Raw genomic sequence first — 19422 nt, 5'->3', positions numbered from 1 at the left:
TTAAGCCATATTTACAGAGCAGGAGCAATTAGCAGCTAACGAGTCTGCACAGATAGATGATCATCCACTGGACACTTAGCTCTCACTTCATCTTTAATTGCTGCTTTAGCATCGCAACTGCAGCCAACAACCACCAAAAAACCTTTATCAGCAAAATTAATTACCGGCCATTTATTACCGTGTCTGTGCTCTCCAGCGGAGCGAGGGCTGGAGAAAGGGACTGGAGCGCTGCAGAGGTTTGTGGAAATAGCTCCTCAGAAAGTGCAGGCATGCGTGCCACGTGCTGGCAGGAGAGTGGCTCCCTGGGCTAGTGGAGGCTACGGAGGGTCGGGAGAGGGCCAGGGGTTGTTGTCAGCTAACTCTACAGCGCGTATGCCCACCATGTGTGGTGCAAATCTTGCAAGGGCGGCATGTAAACTAGCCCCGATTCAAACCCGGTCCCCATACCCTCAAGCCCTGATTGCTGCGCCCTCAAACCCGGCTGGGCTCCGTGCCCCAAACCCAGGCCCTTCAATCTCATTTAGCCATGTATCCTGCACCCTCAAACCTGACTCAGCCCCCGGCCTGGATCCCCATGCCCTCAAATCCCATTTGGCCTTAGGCCCCGCACCCTCAATCCCAATTCTGCTCCATCCCATTTCTGTGTTTTGGGCACCATTCAGACGCAAACCAGATCCCTAGCCCAATGTGGGTTCTGAGAATGGCCTCACCGGCTCATCCCTAATAATCCTCCAGCTCAGACACTAAGGAGCCAGCTCTCAAGCTTCCCCATCAGCCTGGCCCCTGGCACTTCCACTGGACTCTCAAACTCCCCTGCGAGGGATGAAGCAGCAAAGGTTGCAAATGGGGCATCATTTCCACAGCCTAATTTTCAGGGCTCGGAGTCTCTGTCAATAATTTCTAATGCTAACACCCCCCCGGCTGGAGCCACCCTGGGCTAGCATGGCTTACTCCAGAGGCGCGCCAGCCAGCAGGCTTATGGCTGGGGGGAATTTGGGTCTGAAGGAGCTGCGGCCGGCCAGCCCCAAACCAGGTACAGTTCAGAGCTCTCCAGACGCCCACCCCTCAGAAACACAACAGCCACACTAAGGGCAAACAAACAAACAGCGAACTCAGCTAGTTCTCCTCCAGACTGGGAAGGAAGGAATAGAGAGGCTGTTTCTATGTTTGGATACATGGGAGATGCTCCAGTACCACTGTGATGAGGGCCAGACAGACAGCTACCTAGTGAGGTGACAATGCGGCTATAGAGCTATCAGGCTTTTCTAAAATGTTAAACGCTATCTCCCCCTGCCCCAGAAGGGATCCGGGTTCATATCTCTGTGCGTGCCAGGGCCCTCACATTAAACAGCCTCCCTGCTCCATTTGAAACAGACACACAAACCTGGGCTGAGGTAAAACAGGAGCATTTGCTGCTGGAGGATTCACTTGTGAACCCCTGACACGCTTCCAGGAGTGGACGAGGGACAGTAGGGAAAGGCCGTTATCTGAGCTGAAAGCCCTTTGGGGCAGACCCTGCCCGTCTGCACTCCCACTGGTCACTGAAGTACTAGGCACGACAGTGCCGTACGGCAAGCAGAACACAGCTTCTGCAGGACAAACACTAAATAATAGAAACTCTCTTCCGCCCGAAGTACCAGCGTTTTGTTAACAATCAGTATTTCAGCCTCACCCCCAGACCACTAAGCCCTTTGCCAGCAGGCTCAGCAGAGAGGCCGGGGACAGCTGGGCTATAGCCGAAACTCCCCCTCGCACCTGGAGCTGCTCCCTTTCCAGAGCAGTGGGGGAAACTTGCTCTGCAGCCTTTGGACTCCCGGGCTGGCCACTGACCTCTCCCTAGCCCCAATGTACTAAAAATAAAAGGTCTTTAATGCCAATCCGCGAGTCGGCGCCCAGCCTTGCCTACCCATGTGAGCAGGCCTGCAGATCCCAGAGGGGATGACTCATGTGAGCAGGGTTTGCATCAGGTCTTTCCTGTACAAAGCCAACCACCGCCCCGTATCATTGCTGTTTGCGAGTGATGACCAGGGAGCAGCTCACCAGCCCAGCACCCACCCCACCCAACAAGCCCATTCTTGGCTTTCTTCAGCTCTGTTCCAGCCTTTGGCTAAGTCACACGGGGGCGGGAGGGTTGTGCTTGGCTTTGCCACGTCCCCCAGGCCCCCCAGCACAGCCCAGACACGAGCTTGTTGTTGCCCACGAAGCTCTCGTGCGCGCGTCTCCTCGCTGCGTCTTGTCACTCAATCAGCGGCGCAGAGGGTTTACTACGCTAGCGAGCAGTCTGCAGCGCCCCGTTTGTCACACCGAGGGGGCGTTCTCTCCAGTCAGTGTCCCTTTCACTTTGCTGCTGTTTTTATTTTTATTTCTCTTTGCTTGTCCAGATCCTCTACACAAGATGCAGCACCCGGCTCCCATGCTCCAATAATTCCTGTTGCTCTGACAACTCTCTAACCCTTGTGCTAAATGCTGATGGCAGATGACAGGCAGCAAAAGCAGAAGCTCCACTGTAGGGGGATATTTATCCAGCCTGTTTACTCTTTGCTATTTCCCCTGTGGAGCGTCTCTGGGCTCTCGAGCAGCGATGCACCGACACGTGGAAACACACTTACTCCTTCCTGAGGCTCTTGGGTCTGGCCACAGGAGGGGCTCTGGCAAGCAGTAGCAGGAGAGCGCTCACAGACAGACACACAGCTACCAAGGCCAGGCCTACACGTAGAACTTTGGTCCATATGGTCATGCTAGTCTGGGGTGTGGTTTTCTTACGACCATTTTATACCGGCAAAAGCCCTAGTGTAGACACAGTTACACCAGCCAAAAAGTGCTTTCGCTGGTATCGCGTATTTCGTTTGGGGAAATGTATACGCACGCTCCTGCTGGTATCAGCCGCATCTCCACTAAGAGGGCTTGTGGGTGCAGCTGTCCCAGCAAACCTTTGCTAGTGCAGACTAGGTCCAAGTCAGCGGCAGAATCAGCCAGGGCAGAGGTGGCCTTAGGTGCTTTCTGATGGAACAATCACAGCAAGTCACTGGCCGAGCTGATCCTGCACCCACTGAAGGCAACGATGCCGAGGGCCGCCGGACCGCGTCTGGGTTTGATGTTCCTCCCTGTGACCAAGACGATGGTGGGGACGTCTACATTTGGAGCTGGGTGTGATTCCCAGCCCCAGGAGATGTACTCGTGCCAGCTCTCATTGAGTTAGTGCGTTAAAAGTGGAACCTAGCCACAGCCGCGCGAGGGGCGGGACGGGCTATACACCCCAAGTCCATGGCCGTCAGAGAGCCTAGGCCAGTACTCGGGGCAGCTAGCCCGTCCTGCCGCTCGCACTGCCTCAGTGAGTGCCAGCATGAGTATGTCTCCTGGGGCTTTGAAGACAGCCCAGACACAGCCTGTAACTGGATGGAATGTACCCCTGGGAGCAGCTCCCTGCTACCCGGCAGTCAATCCCCTTGACGAGGTTTTGCTGCCTTGACCTAGTCTGTTGGTCTTGTTCATCTCCACACGCAGAAGGGGAAGAGCAGACAGGAGGGGAATCCACTATTCCAGTTCTCAGACAGGCTGCAAGTCTCCTTAGCACCGCAGAGGCTTTGGAAATCTTGCTGAGCCATCAAGCCAAGGCCCCCGCCCCCTAGCTGGTAAGTTCAAGGAGAAATTCATGGACAAAATGAAAACTGGCCATTTGTCTCATTCACACCTCGCCCTCCCGCTACAGCTGCTGGGCTACCATTGCCAAGTGATACCGATGTCGCATGGGGACATACGCTCCGCAGTGTGCTCTGCACGTACTCCCCTGCCCGGCTCCGTGCTTGGCTAGGCTGTCTGTGAAGTGAGGTTCACTAAGTCAGTCACTTAGCCTCTCTCCCCCTCCCCCCATTCTCACACACAACAACTGAAACTACTCGCAGAAACCTCAGCCTCTCCCAGGCCGGCTGCTCTCCCAAAGCCCGGTGGGGGAGGGGATTCACAGGGATGATAGTTCATCCAACGAAGCCCAAAACAGCTGGTCTTCCAGAGTTTGCAGCTCTGCCACATCAGCCTCCCTCACCTGAAAATACCACAATCTTGTGGGTTCCTCACCAAGCCGAGAGCAGGGGCAAGAGACACTGCAGTGCTAATGCAGCCATTTGCATGTGCCTGAGGTGGTCTCCCCTCTATAACACCTCCAACATACTGCACCACGGCCCCGACCAATGACGCACACATCCCATTGGGACATGTGCCAGTGAATGGACTGAGCAAGAAGCAATTTACTGACAATGGATAAAAACAGTCTGCTTAACTAGGGTGGGCACACCAGGACATGGACCCAGTAAGCCCACTACATGTGCTGCTAACTTGTCTATGGTAAAAGAAGAATTATAAACATGGTCAATAGGGAGGGCCGAGCCAAAGTTCAGATCCATGTGTAGCTGGGGGGGTGTTTGGATCTGGGGTTCTGCTTCACGCCAGTCTATAATGGGATTGTACAGGTGATGTGGGGATCTTACCTTGGCCTTCCCAGTGCTTTGCAGAATATGGACCAGTGCAGAGGCCATCTCCTCTTTGTTCTTCACGCTCAGCGCAGGCTCCAGCACTGAGCACAGCACCATGTAATTGTTAGTGATGTACTCAGCAAACTCCTTGTACATCTCCATGGGGAGGATGCTCATGCTCTGGTAGCGCGACTTGATACGGATCATAGGCCCTGCAGACTTGCCCTTGCTGGGGTTGGGGCTGACTACAGGGTACCACTTCTCCACAAACTGCCGCCCCGTTACGGAGCCCACGGGGATATTCACCTGCCCGATGAAGTTGGTCTTGTCTTTCTTTTTCTTCTTGTCAGTCTCTTTGTATAAGTGCACCGTAATGGTTTTGAGCGACGGGAGGTTATTAAATTCAAAGTGCTCCCCCCAAAAGACATTGTCAGTTTTCAATTTACAGGTAGTTCGTGCATAAAGAACGTCATCCAGGCATAATTCACACAAGTACTTCTTCTTGGCTGGCAGGTCCTTGGCTTCAATAATCCATAACTTTAACATATTCTCTACCCTTCTGCTGTTGTCCTGGAAAAGAGACACAAAGAAAAAGGTCAAGTGAAAAAAAAAAAAACATACACAAACCGGAGAAATGAGTTAATTATTTCTGATGTGCTAAACGAGCAGAGGCTTAATTACATTTTATTTTAAGGAAATACTGGCTCTCAGGAATTTGCATAATAACACTACTTACGTTAATTTTCCAAATATCACTGTGCTCTCCATGTCTGCTGGTGCCAATTAATATAAAGGAACAAGGCAGATAAAATCCCACCAAATTAAAAATGTACCATTTCCAGTTCTACTGCCAGGAAGGCCTCACAAGAAACAGGAAGGAGTCCTACCAATAATTAATGACTTTTTGTAAAACAGAAGCTATTGCACAGGTGTTTTCCCCCGTTTGTTCCATTGTTGTTATGTGGCAGCACTGGAACAGTACATTTCCTTTTCTATAGCATGGCAGGAATAGAAGCATCCTCAAGTCCACACATGGATCACTTCATTCATGACTGGAATGCAGCCACTTCTGGGGTGGAAAGCAGCGGCTGTGGCACCACTGCCTACATATTTTAGGACAAGAATGAAGACTATTTAATTCAACTGAAACACTGGGGGGGAGGGGGGAGATTAAGGGAGACTGAATGAGTTACCTATGAGCTAAGCATTATTATTAGTCAGAAGTAAAAATTTGGCCAGGATGCCACTTTAACACTAATGCTGTGAACGATACCATGGCATCTTTAATGACACCCAAATGGTCATGACCTCATCCCGAAGAGGTAGCTCCAGGGGTACTGGTTTCACTGAGGACTTCAAGGAAAGAGCACCACATAGTGAATCACCAACAACAGATTCTGCAGCACCCTCAGCTTTCCTTGGATGTCTCCTATAACAGTAACGACCAGGTCTGACCCAGCTTATAAATAAATATGGAGATCTACCTATTTCATAGAACTGGAAGGGACCCTGAAAGGTCATCGAGTCCAGCCCCCTGCCTTCACTAGCAGGACCAAGTACTGATTTTGCCCCAGATCCCTAAGTGGCCCCCTCAAGGATTGAGCTCACAACCCTGGGTTTAACAGGCCAATGCTCAAACCACTGAGCTATCCCTCCCCCCTTCACTATGGAGAGTGGAGTGAAAGCACAGTTGCTGGAAGTACACAATGGGGTGAAGGGGGGTCAGGAAGTGCACACACAGGAAATGATACAATACTACTAAAATCCTGGGATAAAAATATCAAATCAGATATTGAGAGTCTGTGTCTAGGAACTCAGACAAAAGGAGGAAAGTTAGCAGAGTCAGTGGAGGGCACTTTTCAAGATGATGGCATGTTTCCAAATGAGTGCCCATTGAACAGAGCTGCCTTGAGCCACGTTCAACTACATCGACATAGAATAACCCCTCCTAATAACTGTTCTAGAGACGCTGGTGGGAGACACGTTGTCCCAGTCTCCCCGAACTCTCTGCAGGTGGCAACAGCAACAGCTGCCATGCTCTTAAAACAACCACAACATAGGGGCTGAATTCGACACAATAAATCGTGCCCTGAGGGATAAGTTAGTCTCTCCCCGCTGCTGTTTCCCCTCCTGTATTACGGAGGGCTCATCAGTTAGGGTACAAAATTTGGTGCTGAACTAGGGGCACCAAACTTCGTGACATTAAGGGCTGCATTAGCAGCTTGCCAGGTGCCCAAGACCTGTCCCTAACCTGCATACACAGTTACCTACTGCTGCTAGCAAGAATGAACGCACAGAACCCTTTCACTCTGAGCAACAAAAACAGCTTTTCGGTAGAGTGCGTCAGCTGTGAAACCCTACAGGTAATCTGCTTTGTTCTTACTCTGGCGCACAGAGAAGGGGGAAGGTCTAGGCTCCCTTTTAAGGTGCGCTTGGACCTCAACTAGCTCTAAGGGCACATTTTCAGGCCCCCCATGCTCGACTGACAGAGAAGAGCTTGTTGCTGCAGGTATAGGGCATAGGATGGCCTGGTAGTCTGGGGACAGGAACGGGAGCCATGTCCAAACCCAAATTCCTCCATGGCCATATGCAACTCACTGAGATTCTGTGCCTCCGTTTCCCCATCTCTGAAATGGGGCTCGCAAACCCCACCAGTGCCAGAGGGGCTGCGGTGAGGACTGAATATCTAGGGTTGTATTCTACGCTCGACGTCACCGTTTGTCCAGGAGCCGCCTGCTAAAGCACTCTGAGGACCGGAAGCCCTAGATAAGTAGCAAGTATCATTAGTACTAAAACAAGACTGCAGGTTCTTGAGGTTTGATTGTTTCTCAGCGACAGCCCAAGAGGGCAGGAAATAATTGGCACTTTCCCGTAAATATAATTGTGGCAGAAAGTAATACGGAAAAAAGCTGACCCCCAATTACACTTAGTCACTAAAATGACAATATGTCCCCTGCTGCTACCATGCACTGGGTTATAAAATGTAATAACGAGGAGCAGAACTATTACAGAGGCAATTCCTCAAAGCCGCTACCTTATTTGGGTGCACGGCACGCCGCAGGTTCTCCATCCATTTATCTCGTTCTGCTGCAGAGCGACAGGAGAAGCATTTACTTCCTGATGAAGTCGTCACCTGCATGGAAAGGAACGGGGGTTATTCTCAACAAGCACATTACAGACTTGGCTTTGGGGAAATTAAAAAAAGGGGCTGGCTGGTGCTTTTATTAACACAAGCCAACAGCTTTCCCCCGTCGCCAGGGAGTCGCCGCTAAGGCTAGTGCGCAAGTCGGGCTGAGACCTCAAGCACAATGTTGAGCATCACAAGGGGTTAATCCTGGAGGCACATTGATCTCACTTCCCCTCTCCCCCATCAGTGCCAACCTGGAGCGATGCCACCAGAGTTGGGAGTTACCCCAGGGACCACCAGCCCCTTCAAGTCTGAGCTTCGTTAAGCCATCAAGCGAGTGAGAGCAACTCAAGGCCAGATCCCGAGAGGCGCTGAGTGATGCATGTTTCTAGTGCTCAGCATCTCTCAGGATTCAGCCCATACTCTGCAATTAGCCAAACCTCTTTCCTTTCCCCAACAGGGAATCCAAGCCCCTCAGTACCCCTCCCACCGCATCCTGTCCCTTTGACTCCTCACCTCTACTCGGCAGCAGTAACTGCACTAGGAAAGAGAGAGTTTAACAGCATTTCTGAGACTCTGCTTGGCCACCATGACATTGCCATCTAGGAATGGATTCAGATCAATGACATTTCCACCACGTTCCCTAGCCTCCAGCAGGCTTTCCCCCACACTGCACAGAAATTCAGACATGAGTGAATCCACCTCTGCATATGCTGCCTGATGGCCAGGGATGCAACACTTAGCAAGAGTCCTCTGCTGCCAACCACTTTCCTATTCACCTCACTGAGTTTTCTCAGCATTAATTGCTGTACTGGGGTCTACAAAGGCCAATAAGATTCCTAAGCTGCTTCTTGCCAGCTAGCTGCAGCTCTGAAGTATCATGTGCCTATTAAATATGTATATTCCTCAAACAACTCTCCTTGAAACCCTGCTGGCAAATTAATAGACTATGATTTGGCATTAGGAATTCCGTATTATTCATAAAAACTTAATTCGGCTGCTTTGACCTCCTCTGTATTCATTGCATCTGTCAACATCCAATAATATTCTTTTTGAATGTCCTTGTTTGCAGACTGAAGGTATCTTACTCACACTTCAAATAAGCCCCCTTGGAGTATTATTTCTTCTGCTCCTACTTGCAGAGTTCCTTGAATTTCCATCTTTTACCTCAGCTGCGTTTGTTTTCCCACCTGGCCGGCTGGGTTCACCACTTTCAGGAGACGTGATCTTCTTTTGCTTTGTAAATCCTCTGCAAAGTTTAATCTGTTCCTTCAGTGCAATCAGCATCAGGCCATGATTTCTCATTGGCTACCGTCGTGGCTGAGGTTAACACATATTCTGCCTTTGAAGAGAGGTTTCATGTGCCTCTATGGTATTTTCCAAATGGGACAAAAGAGAAGAGGCCCAACGTTGCCTTCGCCAAGTTGATCCAATAGACCTTCCACTTCTTGATATTCTAGCCAATTTCAGGTAGCTTCTGCTTCATGAGCTGTTCAAACCACTGCTAATGGCTAAGAGCAACCCTTTCTACTAGATTACCATGCATCCATGCACTGTACTGTAAATCTAAAGGATTCCTCTGGGCATGATGGAGTTAACTTTTATTACTGTTGAGAATGGAAGACTCCACATTAATAGGGTTGGTTGGATCATCTCTGCCACTTTTCTTTTTAGCATCTTTATATGCTTCTGTATGACTGCTACATTCCTCATGGTTTTCCTGCAACAAATCTGGTCTGCTTTATCCATACTGCATGATCTCACTTCCTCCTCTTCCTGCTATGGCATTTTTCTGGGCTTGTCAGAATATCTTGACCATTTGCATAGAAGATACCCTGGAGCTGCACTCTGGGTCAGTCTAGCCACTGCACCTGAATGATAACTTTCCCTAAAAACAGAGAGTGCAAAACTGTATCACTTTTGCATACCAAAAAGTATGGCTAACACTGAGTTACAGGCACAAAGATCAAGGAAGACTCTGTTACTTACAGAGTTATTTAACAATAGGGTTTATAGCTAAACAACATGGAAGAACATAGCATCAGATTGCTCAGTAACTGCTATAGAGGGGTGAATTTTGAATGTGCGGAACTTCAGTTCAGATAGGAATCCAAAATGTGAGGGAATTTGAGGGTCTCTTCTCTTTTTACCCTAGTAATTAGACTTTGGCAGATCCGAAGTATACACCAGGTAATGTACCCTACACTCCAATCTGGAGGACAGAGGTCTTGTACTCTAATGCTAGGACCAGGTCATTGAATGGCAATTGTCAGGGGCCAAATTCTGCCATCCTAAACGAAGCAAAACTCCCATTTAAATTCTGGGGAATTGTGACTCAGGACAACAGAATTCAGCCCTTCCACGAGGCTGCAGCATTTAATCCCTGGGGGACCAGACATTTTTGTATTGCTATTGGCTGAAATTCTCTTTAGGGCCAAATTCTGCTCTGTGACATAGGTAACTCCCACTAAAACCAATAGGATTTACTCCCATATAAATCAGAGTGGAATTTAGCCCTTGTTCTACCCTAATGTCTATTAATTTAATGCCAATTGTTTATTGTTTACCATTATTTAATAAGATGTGCATCTACTATATTTTATAACTACCCATCAATAAATTGGCATTAATTTATTAAACAAATATTCTATTAAATCCCAACTCAATGGATCACTGGATAATTATTCAAATGTTAAATTCTAAGGTTTCCTCTCTTAACAACCCTTCATAACTGGGGCATTCTGCATGTGTCAGACCAGAAAGTCTCCTGGCCCATTAGGAGTTGAAGGCCATGCCCACCATATGTGCCTGGAAAGGCAATTTCCCCCAGATTTGCAAAAATGCCTTAACTTTGACCTGTGACCTAAATGTCATGTGATATAAATGATCTTCATGAGCTATTAATGATCTCCATGAAGACAGTATTCTGTTCAAGTCAGGATTTTTAGATTTGCTAAAACAGTGTTAATGGACATGCATAAACTCAATTAATAGTTCTTGTTAATTGCTAATACTTATTTACTCTCATTATCCCCATTCCCTGAATGGACAGTTCTTCTAGTTAAACAAAACTGCCCTGTGAATTTTGCTACTATCTGAAATTGGGTTACATAAGGTGCATTTGAAATTGGCTCATCTCTGTATAACAACAACAATCGATAACTTTGCAATTCCATCAGCTATTTCAGCCCAGGGTCTGAACGGACTTTATGAACAAGAGTTAAGCCTACAACGTAGCAGGAATGGTGAGCATTCTCAGACCCACGTTACAGAGAAGTTACGTGACCTGTGCCTGGCCTGGCCCTGGACTGCAGGGGTACCAAACACACACACACAATAAGTACCATGCCTATGGCTAGCATGCAGGGTGTTTGGGAGGTTATCTGAGGGCTAGGAATAGGGCTGATGTAACTGCGACTATGCCTATCCAGCTGACATCCCCTTGTGCAGGTTGGGGGTGAAGGTGAAAGAGAAGGCTGGGTGGGTAGGAGCATTTGCAGCCCTGAGGCTACAATAGCAATCAGGAAGTGTTGTTGTTGCTGTTGTTTTGCTGCACATCCTTCCTCGTATCCCCTGAAAGAATCTCTAGCACATGGCCCAGATACTGGGGCTGTGTGCTGGGATTCGCATTTCGCCTGCAGTAGGTAAGCAGCAGAGGCAGGAAACAGAATCCCAAAGTTCTGATTCCCACTCCTGGTTCTAATTACTAAACTCCTCTACTGGCAGAGCCAGGAATAGGCTCCAGGAACCCTGACGTCCAATCTCCCTCACAAGTCTACACTGCCTAATGGAGATTTAGCACACACAGCACATGCAACAGTGCTAGATCATTATATTGGCTGGGAAACCTTTCTTCCATTTGTTTAGGAGAGAGAAAAATCAGATGTTCAATCAGTTATTTGGAAGGATAAAAATAAAAAACAACAACAAATAAATATCAAACCCCACATTTTGCAGGAGGATGAGATTTAGAAAGATGGGGAAGTTCCACGGGAACAAATAGAAAGAAAATCCTAAAACACAGTGAGCCAAATTCAGACCCAGTGGAAGCAGGTGCATTACTATTGACTTCAATGGGCATGCATCTGCTTACACCTGATCTGAATTTGGCCCCACAGCAGGTGACTATAACTGGGCAATCAGTCACGTAATGTCTCAATAAACAAGTTCGGCTAAGAGAGAAATAATGTACTGTACCTTTAAACAGCCAGCTGCTTCAGATCAAGGCAGTTGGGTTTTTTCCACTGCAGATGGCCCTGGCACGTTTTGGTTTCTGCTCAGTTTGGCTGTGCTGCCAGTTCCCTTCTCCAGCTGAACCCTCCAGTGTAACTCCATCTGCAGCCGCGTCGAATCCTGCTGTTTTGATCTTCTGAACCACACAGTCGCTGCTGCTCTGTGGTGTTCGGGCTGTCGTGTGCTGAGTCCCATTCGATGCATGCCAGGCAGCCTGGACTGCAGGCAGCTTCTGGAAAAGCTGCCACCCACTGTGGTTGGCAAGAGCCCCACATGGGAGTGTTCTGGAGCCTTATACATGGCAATTCAACCACAACCTTTCCCGAGAGAGAACTAACAGACACCAGCTGGCTGGTGGAGGAAGCTCTGTCCACCCCCACGCACAGCTCTGCAAGGAGGGGATAATTAAGAGGAACCCTCTGAATGGCACCAGACATGCATTTACCTCCCAGCATCAACAGTCACCTCCTCATTCCAAGGGAACAAAATTGGCTGTTTCCGGACTCGAATCTCCAGGGATCAGCTCCACCACATCCCCCCAGTGTACATTATCATCCTGCAGCACCTTCATAATCCATTATACAGAAAATGTCTTAGTTCCCCTGGCCTCTGACTTTGGCTGCCCCTTCTGCCTTGACATTTCTTGCTCGGAGCTTGTTTTCTGGGACATCAGTTCACATTTTCCTCATTAGTATTCTCACGTGCAGAACGGTGTCGTGGCTTTCAATCACTGTCTCAGCCACCTTCAGTTCTTCTCTCTGCCGTCTGCAGACTTGAACCCAAGCTTTCAAAATTCTAATCCATGGAAGCCATTGCCGTTCTCACTGACCTCTGCGGAGGCCAACATCCTTTGTTAAGTCAGACCTGAGCCCTCAGGTAACAGGACACCTACAGTAGCTAGGCTCAGAACCTAAAGGGAGGACCTTCGGGGGATGAGGTTTATTCTAGGGGACATTAGGGGACTCTGTCTTTCCAATAACTTAAACAAAATCTGTGCCCCAGTAACAAAATAACTAAAGGCAACATTCAAGTGCAGAAGAGTGAGGACACAGTATGGTTTTGTTTTCCAGTTTTCGTACCGGCAGTAAGACAGACGCTTGGAACCAAACATACATTGTTGTTCGTCTTTTTTGAATGTGGTGGTCTGATGAATGAGTGGATCTGCAGCGCACCTCAATTCTGACAGCACCCCCTGCTATTCTAGTCCTAGCCCCTGCAAGACTTCCACTGAGTGTTCCTCCACGCTGCCCTGTGCTAATTTGAATCCTCTGCCTCTGCACATCACACAGTGGCGCAGTGGTCGTGAGAGGCACACTAATGCCCATTAGGGATTAAGGTGAGATCTGCAAACTCCTTTCACTTCTGAAATAAGCCAGTATTTGAACCAGGGTCTCCAGAGACATTAGAGGAGGGCAGGAACACAACACACCATTTAGCTTTCACCTTAAGCATTTCCCTACAGAGGCTGACTGATGAGTACCCATCAATCATAAAACCATGTCCTTTTTGTTTTCTGGCATTCTTTCCTTCCACCACAGGATTTCTAAACAGCCATTATACTCCTGGGGGAATTCTGCACCACTGCGCATGCGCAGAATTTATGTCCCCCACAGATTTCTTTGCTTCCCTGCAGAAAAATGACTTTCTGATGGAGAAGCAAAGGAAAGGCACAGGAACGGTTATGCGGACCTCCACAGCAGTTTTGGGTGCCCAGGGAAGCCAGCAGAAAGGTAAATCACTGTGGGGCTGGGGGTGGAACTGGGGAAGACCCAGCTAGTGGCTCCTACCATGTGCCAGGTTCAGCTGCTAGTCCCGGCTGGGCTGGGGAAGACAGGACTTCCTCTTCCCCTGCACAGGATCCGGGGCTGAGTCAGACCCACTCCCAGATTTCTTCCCCAGCTGAAGGAAGCTCTGAAAACTCCCCCTCCCGCGCTTCCTGCACCCATCGCTCCTCAGCTGCAGGGGGAGGGATCACTGTACAGGGAGCTGCTCCCCCATCCGCCCAACCCCCATACATCCAGACCCTCTCATATTCTCATCCTCCTGCTGAGCCTAACCACCCCATACCCAGAACCCCCCCCGATAAGCCCCACTCCCCCTGTACCACCCCAACGAGCTACCCGCACTTGGATCCCCACCCCACCAAGCCCCAACCAGCTGTACCTGGACCCCCCTGCAGAGTCCCATTACTGTTGCACCCAGAACCCCCCAACAAGCTCCTGCGCATCCAGATCCCCCAGTGACCTGCCTGTACCCAGACTGCCCAACACAGAACCCTCTCAACCCACACCTGGGTCCCCCACACTAAGCCCCTCCACACTTGGATCCTATCTTGCTGAACCTGCCTGCTCACAGCTGGTGCACCTGGCATGGAGGGGCAAGGCCCTGGGGTGTTTCTGGGGTAGGCCCGGTCCTTGCACTGTGTCTGAATTGGGTGCAGCCTCACCACTGAATCCGTGTGCCGGTGGGGGGGAGCTGCACAGTGATCTCCCACATTCGTATAGCCAATGGCCTGTGCTCCCCAATGCCATGCTAGAGTATCCACATTTATTTGACAAATAAAATTTGCAGAATTTTAAAATATTGTGCACAGAATTTTTTTTTTTTTTTTGGCTCAGAATTTTAAATTTTTTAGCACAGAATGCCCTCAGGAGTACCATTAGCATGTTCTGTTTTTCTGTACGACTCTTCTTGATCAAACTCACCCTAAAAGTAAAATGCGCTTCCCCCTTACAAGTGCATAATTTGTATAATTCCCCTCTCAGTCAACTTCCTACAAGTACTGTTCATATCCCTTGCTCTGCTCTTGTGTGCTGAGCAGAATTGGTAAACAACTCTTATATTATGGATGTCACATCTACTTTCCATCTAGCTTCATTTTATCTTTCTTGAGTGGAATGTAATAGAGGCCATATAATTTACAAAACTGTTCTCCTCCTGACCTACTGCACTTGCTCAATTCTCCAGAGAGCAAATCACACTGGAAAATGTATGCCTTCTTCTTGCTTTAGAGCTTATGTTTGGGGATAATCTTTTCCATTTTGCCTCTTTACATTTTAAGAAATGGTTTTTAAATTTCAACTTGCTGCTAATTACTACGACAACAAAAATTAAACCAATCTCAGCTGCTAGTTCGCCATTAATAAACAGCAGGTTGTCCCTATCTAGCACAATCTGCCAAAGGAACACGTCCCTGTCCCCATCAATACGCCCCCAGGTACGTCTACATTGCAACTGAAGGGGTGACCGTGGCTCGGGTAGGCATACCTGCACTAGCTTTAATCTACTAGCTTGCTAAAACCAGCAGTGAAGATGCAGCAGTGCAGGCTTCAGCGCAGGTTAGCAACAAGGGTATGTACCAAGGGGACAGGCGGGCTTGTCCATCCTGTCCCGAAGCCTGCACCACTGTGTCTTCACTGCTACTTTTAGCGAGCTAGGTAGGTTAAAGCTAGTGCAGGTATGCCTGCTCACACCTCTGGCAGCAGTGCAGACATAACCGAAGGCATGACCCAAGTATGCCATTGTCTTCCCTTCCACCCCAAATAAAAACGTGGTGCCCATCTTTCAGACCAGCAGCAGTGATGACAACCCTCTTGCTGGAAGGAGATGGCTTCCCTGTTCTATAGCCAGCTGTTGTGGGGCACAATAATGCGCTGCCCTCCACACCACAGGATAACAGGTTCCCTAATGGCATGGTGCATTATTGACTCGTATGCTGGTTTGTGTGTGCACCACTGCCCTCTGCAAGATGGAGACCTACTGAAGTACCAGTAACTATGTTGCCCTCTCTTAGCTATCGCCTGCTAGGATATAAAACCCAATAATACTCCAGCTCACAGAGATCCCCTTTTACTCAACCAACAGAAGCCTGATGTTTTTGGATAACAAGGTCCTGAATTCTATCCCCATGGACAACAGTGTATGAAGCCCATGCAGCCCCAGAATAGAGAACTGCAGGTTATGTCGTCTGTATGACTATGGATTATTTATCTATGCTCTATGAGGGCACGGACCGTGTGTAGGACTGCTGGATAGCTCTCCATGCAGCAGGTCCTGCTACTACTGTAAAATGGGGTCAGAGCTCTCATTTGATTGGTATATTTTTCCCAACAGATTTTTTTTTATAGAGCACACACACAAACTCCCATTGAAACAACTGTCTCCATTAGACATTGCTCTGCTAAACGAAAGTTCACACCAGAGATGTTTATAAGGCAAGAAGATTCCCCCACACCACTCACCAAACAGATACCTTCCAACGCCATGTGGCAGGATGGACACAAAAGCCTCTTACCTCAAAACAATAGTCCTGCCCCAGAATGCTACTGTGAACTGGCTTGATGACCACTTCTTCCTCCATACTGAGATCCAGAGCCTCCACGGCGCTACTGGGGCTGAGCAAAGACTCGTGGGAGCGTGATTCTTTCAGCCTCGGCATTAGATGGGATCTAGTGGAAGAACACAATGACATCAGGGTAGTCTCTTCTCCACAGAGAGCAGATTAGGGTGCATGTGTTTAAAGTCATTCTCTTAATAACATCTACAAAATCACTGGGAATTTTTTGCATGAGATAACAGAGTGCCTGGCCCGTTGGGGACTCCTCTGCAACCCCTTTGTAATTTGCTAAAGAGGCTGCATTATGAAGAGGTTTATAATAAAATGTTGGTTTACTTCACTCTGATGCTGTAGGACAAGGAAGGGCAGCAGGAGCCCATGTTCGTAGGTCCCTGCAAAGATGTCTATGTGTTTTTGCAGGTACACAACCCCTGTTGCATTGAACTTTGCAAATTCAGCCCTCAGAGTTAAATGAGGTCAGTTTGGTAGGTTGGCACTGCAGGACAAAACAGTCACCAGTAGCGGTTTAACACACTCAATAACACCAGAATATACAGTACACAGGCCATACGCCCCATGCCATGAGGTGATCTGTAGGGACTGTAGCTCTACTGCCATATGTTGCGATCGTAGAAGGGATTGCAGATTTCAACAGGGTTGGGTCTGGTCCATACTTGGATGGGAGATCCCCCTCACATGGGGTTTCATCTCACGTTATTTCAGAGCCACCCAGTCCCAGGTGAAAGTAGAAAGTTGTACGAAAATGGAGGGAAAACAAAATTAATGGTGCTTTCTTCAAAGCCCCAAAAGATTTGAATTTTATTCAGATTGGGTCTCCCACTTGGGAATATAGAGCTGCGGATGGAGCTCTGTGGGGAGAATGCTAACACATGGGAAGCATGCCGCACCCCAGGTACCCAGAACTATAGCATTGCACCTCCATCTTCATTTGCAAGGAAAGCACAAATTCCTATCATGGGCGGAGCCAGTTGGCTGGATTAGCACGTTGCAGCTGATGTGCCCATTCTGTTACAAACACACCCACAGGAAGGAGAGAGGTGGAAAACAGGACCAGAGAGCCCTACAGACTGATTTAAATGCCCTGGAGGCACATGGGCAGCATTTAGCAGCAGGGAAGTCTACATATGGTGAACAATGCACAATTTTCAGCAAGGATCAATACAGACAATGGTGCAAGTAACTGTTAACGGGGAATCAGAGAGGGCATGGGGAAAATAGGAGTCTTTGCAGGAAAAATAAAAAAATATAGAAGGGCAGCAGGAAAAGAAACATGAGGGCAAATGAAACGGTCCCTTTATCTCCAGTCTGCACAATATAAAACACTTCTACTGAGGCCAGATCTGAGAAACTGACTCTAATAACTTTGACCTTTAGAACCCATAGCAACAGTCTCAGTGTCTCTCAGAGAAGCTGTGAGTGTGTGTGTGTGTGTCTGTCTGTAGGGGACAGCATTTAGGCTGCTTCAAAGGACAGGGTTCTGCAAAGGGAAGGGATTTTAGCCTTTATTTTTAACACTGTCCTCAATACAGCGTGATGCAATTCACATGCATTGTTTCAGATTGCTTCGTCTGTGTGTATTGAGTTTTGCCATTCTCAGGAACAAAGCTGAAAGAAATACTAAGAAATGCCGGCCATGTATACAAAATTCACCATTTTCAGTCAGATGCCAACCTGAGACCAGAAAACAGCCAACAGCAGTGCCAAAGATAAACCAGGTATTTTGCGAGCTTAGCCGTAAAGGTTCATTCCATGAGCAGGCCCTGAGGTGATAAAAGTTCAGACTCCATCTGGTTTGTCCAGTTAAAAGTGCCAGACTGACAGCCCTGCAAAGTGAAGGCCCCTATTTTTCTGCAGAACCGGTGCAGCACAGACAGCAATAACCAATGGGGAGGGACAGTATCTGAGGGTTAATAGACAGCTCAGTCTCCATGGGCAGTTCAGTCCTTGGTGCTCTCTATTGAGGCTGGCAGCCAAGACCAAGTGTGGTGGTATCTAATAATGTGTCCACTGGGAACTGCACTAAGACGACAATCCAACACATTTCACACAGGACACCTAGCAGCTCTCAGAAGCTAATAATCTTTGGTCCTTACTGATTTGGGCCGGATTAGAACCAGCGACTTAGAAACAAAAGGCCATAAATCCCATTAGCAATCCTCTAAGCTGTCCACTCACCCTGGAGCACTCTTGCAAGTAAAACTGATCTTTAGGAACCGAGCAAAGTCTCACTGTCATTTCCCAGTACTTTGTGGCAATTTAATACTATTTTTGGAGAAAAGGGGCCCACATCCTTATTCCCTGAATGATACTGCAAAGTAACTCTAATGCAGATAGATTGGTTGAGTTAACCCCGGCTGCGAGTGCTACGGAGAGAAATATCTGGAAACCGTAGAGCTGATAGCATAAACCATTAACAAATCGCTAAAGAACTCACCATGGTGACATTTATATTAAGTCTTACTTTCTATAATTTAGAGAAAAATCTAGGAAATCTAAGCAATCAGACCGAGGCTCAAATTCTTCATGTGGGTAAAGTTCTGGCAATATGAACTCAGAATTCAATAAGCACCTATTGTATGTATATATACACACACATTATCGAGCCATGAATTTGTACTGCTGTTCTCCCAGTTTAGCAAACATTGCAACAAAATGAGTCAGAAGTTGCGGGTGTGGGCATGTGTGTGGTATGCAAGCGTGTAGTGGAGGGAACTTGACAGGGGAGAACTTTTCACGTTACATTGTTATTTAACAGTGGTTTGCTTCAGAATATCCTCTACAGAACGAAGGACACTACAATAGGACTATGTTATGTCATTACCAAATTAACAGCATTCACTTTATACCCATAGTCCGTTTACGGCACCTTCATGCATTAAGAAACTGTACAGTCATTGGGATTTTTTCATAAAAATAAAAGCAGCAGGGAGTCAGATTGCTCCCGGGACTGGTAGCAGAATCCGTTCCTAAGCACACAAAGCTCTCGACCTCTAGGCAGCTGATATAACCCAGCCTGAGTTGGTAGCCACTGAAACTTTTCACCAGATGTCTGTGTGACGATGGCCTGTGTGAAATGAGGTAGCTGGGCCTCATGGTGTCCATGACACAAAAACTACCAGCAGAGTTGTGGCTAATGAGCGCTCCTGGCTGGAAATCTAACAAGAGGCCATGAAAAACCTCACCGTTAGGGCCACCCCTCCAGGATAGGCATGAACACTGCTTGGGCAGGATCTCCC

General features: G+C 48.2%; 1 protein-coding gene across 12 annotated transcripts in view; it reads right to left on the bottom strand.

The window, feature by feature from the left end:
* Positions 1 to 19422, bottom strand: part of DAB2IP (DAB2 interacting protein) — a 316132-nt gene that overhangs the window by 56523 nt on the left and 240187 nt on the right. For 11 of the 12 annotated variants that reach the window (XR_003899889.1, XM_024211147.2, XM_024211152.2 and 8 more), the window contains 3 exons: positions 16124 to 16277; positions 7504 to 7602; positions 4485 to 5039 (listed from right to left, as the gene is read on the bottom strand). Coding sequence is in view for 11 of the 12 variants with exons in the window: in XM_024211147.2 (XP_024066915.2) it covers positions 4485 to 5039; positions 7504 to 7602; positions 16124 to 16277 (808 nt within the window). In the remaining variant the exon portion in view is untranslated. Of the gene's footprint in view, positions 1 to 4484; positions 5040 to 7503; positions 7603 to 8688; positions 8881 to 16123; positions 16278 to 19422 lie in introns of those variants that run through there. The other variant, XM_024211158.2, reaches the window with a different exon arrangement.

The sequence above is a fragment of the Terrapene carolina genome, unplaced genomic scaffold (assembly GCF_002925995.2).
Source record: "Terrapene carolina triunguis isolate 2854851 unplaced genomic scaffold, T_m_triunguis-2.0 Scaffold238, whole genome shotgun sequence".
NCBI lineage: Eukaryota > Metazoa > Chordata > Testudines > Emydidae > Terrapene > Terrapene triunguis.
This window is presented reverse-complemented; position numbering and strand designations above follow the sequence as displayed.